This window comes from Rhea pennata, unplaced genomic scaffold (genome assembly GCF_028389875.1).
Source record: "Rhea pennata isolate bPtePen1 unplaced genomic scaffold, bPtePen1.pri scaffold_33, whole genome shotgun sequence".
NCBI lineage: Eukaryota > Metazoa > Chordata > Aves > Rheiformes > Rheidae > Rhea > Rhea pennata.
In genome coordinates, this window is record NW_026907680.1 from 3,298,232 (window position 1) to 3,304,317 (window position 6,086).

The 6,086-nt window shown below is 42.6% G+C and overlaps 1 protein-coding gene across 1 annotated transcript in view; it reads left to right on the plus strand.

Annotated features, from left to right (window-relative positions):
* Window positions 1-1,898, plus strand: part of LOC134154724 (transmembrane protein 209-like) — a 50,734-nt gene extending 48,836 nt beyond the window's left edge. The window contains exons 12-15 of the mRNA XM_062601403.1: window positions 46-160; window positions 261-358; window positions 1,179-1,252; window positions 1,844-1,898. Coding sequence (XP_062457387.1) covers window positions 46-160; window positions 261-358; window positions 1,179-1,252; window positions 1,844-1,898 — 342 coding nt within the window. The remainder of the gene's footprint in view (window positions 1-45; window positions 161-260; window positions 359-1,178; window positions 1,253-1,843) is intronic.
* The last annotated feature ends 4,188 nt before the right edge of the window (window positions 1,899-6,086 follow it).

Here is a 6,086-nt window from a genome sequence, read left to right on the forward strand (position 1 = left end):
GTCTTCTTAATGATACTAAAATGAGATTTGTTTTTGTTTGCACAGATCCTTATGCACATATTCTGCACTTACCTCGATGCCAGACTGCCCCCTAGCCCCAAATACCCCGATGGCAGAACCTTCACTGCCCAACACTTTGTGCAAACACCAGATAAACCAGGTATTGGCATTCTTGGACTGCTTGTTTAGCTGCTGTTTCCTGCTTGGATCCCATCAGCGCTCTTAAAATCCCTATCTTATTTTAAAACTTTAATTCACAGACATTACAAATGAAAATGTATTTTGCATCTACCAAAGCAACATCAATCCACCCCACTATGAGCTGATCTACCACCGCCAGGTCTACAATCTGCCCGAGGTATGATCGTGTTAGTTTTTTCTGCTGTCAGGAAACCTTGAGCAGACCTGATCTGTTTCTTTTTCATTCTTCCTTTTCCTTTGGAACTAGCCACATCTATTGAATATGTAGGCTGGCTCGGTGCAGAAAGCAAATGTTACCACGATCTTTGACCATCGTGTGGTATTTAGTCTGCTGCTGAATGATAGCTTCAGTGCCTAACTTAGGTACATCAGTGCCCAGGCAGCAGCTTCCTCTTGTTGTTTATTTTCTGATGATTTATTCTAAAATCCTAATTTATGTAAGCTCTGAGGTGTGTTGCTATTCCTCAGTGCCAACGAGACTGATGCTTGTCTGTACGAGTTTTTGGAGGGAAACATCTAATCTCAATATCAAAATACTAGACTTTTCCTGTACATCTTGATTTTATGATTAACCCCCTATTGTGACTTGATTTTCTGATTTCAGAAAAGCTCTTTTAAAAAGCATTTTAAAATATTTGAGGGTGATAATCCATCTAGAAAACAAGCTTGGTCTTTTTCTGTTGTTTGCCTAATTGAAAGATAAGAATTGAGGCAAAACCCCAGCAGTCTAAGCTGTAATACCATTTCGCGAGGTCTCTGTTATAGTTTTTTCTCATCTCTGATGATGTAACAGGCCGACAGGGCGCACACTGCAGTATATGTATCTTGCAAAACGTTTTGAAGGAAAAATTGTGCTGCTCCACCTAAGATCAGGACAGGGGATGACAGTTGTTTTAAATAAGACATTCTAAGATATTAGTGTGGTTGTTTGCATGTGATTTCATTTCCAAGTTTTTTTCTCTTCCCGTGGTATTCAGGGCAGAAACAACATGTTCCATACATTGCTTATGTTTCTGTACATCATAAAGACAAAAGAATCTGGGATGCTTGGGTAAGTGTCAAACGTTCCGTATCATTGCGCTGCGCACGAGATCTGAGCAGGAGCTTTCTGTTTTGAAATACCGTAACTGAAGTTGCTATCATAGGACGATACTGATGGAATTAAAATGCTCTTCTCATTTTAAGTAATGGCTGCCTTTTTACAAAATCATGTAAGTTTTGTGTGCACGAGCATGCAGGAAATGTTTTGTGCTTTTCTTTGGTCTTGTGCTGGCTGAAAAATCCTGTGGAGTCCATGCTGCGGAATAGTGGCCTTGGCCAGACAACCAGGTTGCTACCTTCTTGCTAGAAGTACTGTGCTATTTATAAACAGGAGACAGACACTGCCATAGTGCTGTAATCTCTTGGTTTTGGCATAACAAGAGGAGTTTCGAGTGCACAGTGAAAGCTGCACTGACATAAAAGCAATGTCCGGACTTTTTTGTTCTGAAAGAGCTGTCTTTAATTCGAGGTGAAACACGATACCTACATAAATGTTAAAATGCTGATGTGTGGGATTGGCAGTTTTTCTTGTAATGAAGATTTGTTTTAAATAGGAGCTTTAACTTACTTGTGTCTTATCGTTATAATGCTGTTTTTGCAGGCAAGTGAATTTTGGTGCATCAGGAGTCAATGTTCTAGGGGTGTTTGGAGAGTAACATCTCTAGCAGGACTGCAGCTCAGAAGAACGATCCTGCTTCTCCGACAAGACGAGCTGAGCAGCATCGTTTCACTTGTTGCCTTGAATATGGACTATGAAATGGGATAATTTAAACTCTGCTTTATGGACAGAGGGGAAATGTTTGTAATTTCTGTACAGTTTTGGGGAGGATACTCTGTAAAACGTTGTATTGTTTTTTACTGATGAAATGTATCTAAACAGGAACTCCAGGCAGGTCTTTTCTATTTGGCTCCTCACCTTAACAAATCATATTTAAAACCCCCTTGCTATTTCTCTTGCATTTACTCTTCAAGCACTCTAAAGAGCTTAACTGACCGCAGGGCTCAGCAATGAACCCGCGCTTGCCGCGTTTGAGGGTGGAATGCAGCAGCGCAGCTGGGACGTGTCTCCCGCAGTTGTACCCAGCCGCTCGCTGGCGAGCAGTCCCTTGAAAAGACAGTTACTGCAACGCGGCCAACTGCCGGATTCACAAGATCCAAGAGATTCCAGACGGGCATAACAGGCGCCAAGTTAGCGCTTACACCGATTTTTGGTTAATTTAATTAGATGCGATCTGAAAGGACGTTGTCTTTTATCCCTGCTCATTGGAATAATTGGATTTTGTGACCTCTCTGGATGCTTCAGGTGTCTCCACCGCAGATATAAGGGAAAGAGAAAATTTTTTGACTTGCTGGTTTCAGTAGGTATTTTTAAAATAGATTTAAAACAAAACAAAATAACCATACCATTCAAATGTGACCATCTTACGAGACAGAAGATGTTGTGGGTGATTGAGTATGACTAGAACATTACCCTGCCTTTGCTTTTTAATTTTTTAAAAATTCTTTTATTTCTCACATTAGCTTTTCTGCTAGCAGCTCCTTACTTTTAGGGCCTTGCAGACTGGCATGTGGCTTCAGCATCCCTGCATGAAACCAGAGTGGATACACCTGCGTGGGCTCATCCCAGGAACTTAGGGGAACATCCCGAAGTTCCTGCTGCCTTGCCAGAGCGTGCCCAGAAATGGCTTTTTTCTCTTTTTTTCCCCTGGGGGCGAGCGGCCGCCGCCTGGCCAGAGCCTCCGGCTTCTCGGGAACGAGTCAAGCTCTGGGGCCGCCGGCCAAGCTGCAGTTCCCGTTGCAGTGACGGTCTCAAAGCTCGGGCAGCAGTGGAACGTCCCCGCTGCGGAACGACGCCTGCGCGAGCGTCTCACCACGCCTGCACGTGCCGCCGTTCCCCTTCTGCGGAATTGTCTTTTGGGGGAAAACACTTGCCTTTGTTTCAAAGAGCGGGCCCTGCTTTTTAAGGGGGGGGATATTTCTCTAAGAATTCCCCCCTCTGAGACTTGTTAATATCACTTATCTAGCAAGTCTCATTTAAACAACTTCAATTATTCTTACATGAATGTTAAGTTAATTCTAAGTATTTCCCATGGCATGGGTAATCCAGGAGATTTGGGGAATAGAGAAGCAAGCAGTAATCTGAGTCACTTTTTCTGAAGGCCCGTATAAGCTACAAAATCAGGTTAGCTGTACCAATGAGCGTGCATAACAAAGTTAACAATGTCCTCATTTTCCATCTTAACTCTATAGCAAACAAATTAAATTAAACAAATCAATATTCTTGTAAATCAGCTCTATCTATAATTAACAATACTATCAGAATGCAAAATAACACCTAATAACACTTAAGAGCACTCTATTTCCATATAAAAGAGTTCAATTTTCCAAGTGCAGTTCATCACTTTTGTAACTTCTGTGTTCTTCTCTTGGGAGCTATCTTGTGGGTGTGGCAGTCCACGAGTCATTCAAAGGTGCCTTCTTTATTCGGGAATAGTGGGTCCAGGAACTTATTCCCTCCACCTTTACTGCAGTAGGAGTTGTCAGAAGCACCAGGTAAGGTCCTTTCCACTTTTCTCTAAGTGGTTCTTCTTTCCATGTCCAAATATGAACTAGATGCCCAGGCTTGAAGTCATGCACAGGGGAGTCCAATGGAAGGGGGGTACGTTGATTAAGGTACCTATGTAAAGATGTTAGTACCCGAGACAAAGACAATAAATACTCTCTCAACATTTCTTCCCCTCTTACATGCCTTTGATCACTTCGTCCCCCTATTTCATTAATTGGGTAAGGTTTCCCGTAAAGTGTTTCAAAAGGGCTTACTCCCTTTTTTATTCTTGGGGTTATTCTTATTCTCATCAAGGCCATTGGTAATACATCTACCCATTTAAGATGGGTTTCCTGACACAGTCTTGAAATATGTCTTTTAAGTGTTTGGTTCATTTTTTCTACCTTACCGCTAGACTGGGGTCTCCACGGAGTGTGTAATTCCCATTTCATCTGTAAAAATCTGGATGTTCCTTGAACCACCTCTGAAATAAAATGAGGTCCATTATCTGAGGATATACCTTCAGGAATCACAAATCGAGGAACTATCTCTTTTAGTAAAATCTTAATTACCTCTTTTGCACGATTGGTGGAGCATGGGAAGGCTTCTGGCCAACCAGAAAATGTATCTACCAAAACAAGTAAATATTTAAACCGACCACATTTAGGCAATTGAGAGAAATCGATCTGCCAGTGTTCCCCTGGGGTTAATCCTCTTCTTAGTTCTCCCATAGGTGGTTTCTTCTGAATTTTGGGGTTAGTTGCACAACAGGTGGGGCATCTCCTTACAATAAGGTCAGCATTTGATAGCATCTTTGATCCCACAGCGTATCTTTTTTACGCTGCTTATCATAGCATCTGCTCCCATGTGAGTTTCTTCATGCAGTCTCTTGAGGAGCACTTCCATCATTTTGGCTGTAGTTAAAACTTGTCCATTTGGGGTGACTCACCACCCTTTAGCATTTTTTGTACATTCTAGCATTTATGCCAACTGATTTTCTTTGTCTGAATATTCAGGAGGTCTCACCTGTATTTTTCTACTGGGTAATAAAGCCCCAATCACCTGTCCTGCTAGTGCTGCCTTTTTGGCTGCCATATCTGCTCTCCTGTTTCTTTGTGCCACTTCACTATTTCCCTTCTGGTGGGCTTTGCAATGCATTATAGCTACTTCTTTGAGTTCCACTATTGCTTTGAACAATCTTAATATCTCTTGTCCATACTTGATATTACTTCCTCGAGAATTTAAGAGCCCTCGTTCTTTCCAAATCGCTCCATGAGCGTGAACTACCCCAAAAGCATACTTTGAGTCAGTATCTATATTTACTCTTTGGCCCTTTCCGATTTCAAGGGCTAGTAAAAGGGCTATGATTTCAGCCTCTTGTGCTGAGGTGTTTTGTGGCAATGGTTTAGCTTCTACTTCTTTCCACTGAGTCACTACTGCATATCCAGCCTTTCTCTCTCCATTCTGTACAAAGCTGCTACCCACAGTCAATGTGCGGGCCTCTTGTATTAATAAAGACGGTGGCTGCTATAGCCCGGAGGCAGGCCGGCCATCCTTTACTTACTTTGTCTAATTGTTTAGAAAGATATGCCACCGGTCTTTTCCGGCTCCCAAGCATTTGGGTCATTACTCCCGAGGCCACCTGCTGCCGCTCATGCACATACAATTGAAAGGGTTTAGCCATATCTGGGAGTCCCAGTGCTGGAGCTTCCATCAATTTCTTTTTTATTTCATCGAAACTAGCACGGCATTCTAGGGTCCGCTCTAACCATTCTCCCGGACCCTTTAGGGCTGCATATAAAGGTTTAGTTATCAGCACAAAATTAGGGATCCATATACGGCAAAATCCTGCCATTCCCAAGAATCCCCTCAGTTGTCTTTTTGTGCGGGGTCCTGCAATTCGGCATATAGCCTCTTTTCTTTCCGCTCCTAGTGCACGTTCTCCTTTTGATATTTTAAATCCAAGATATTGGACTTCCTTCTTCGCAATCTGAGCCTTTTTCTTTGAAACACGATACCTGGCAAGTCCCAAAAAATAGAACAGACTCACTGTCGCCTCTAAGCATATTTGCTCTGAATCCGCTCCACTCAAAATGTCATCCACGTGCTGTAAAAGAGTGACATTTTTGTTACCTTCCTGCCATTGGGCTAGTTCTTTGGCCAAGATCTCACCAAACACGGTAGGGCTGTCCTTGAATCCTTGAGGAAGGACCATCCAGCATAACTGCTCCTTCCTCCTCGTAGTGGGACTTTCCCATTCAAAGGTGAAAATTGTCTGGCTTTGTTCTTCTATAGGAAT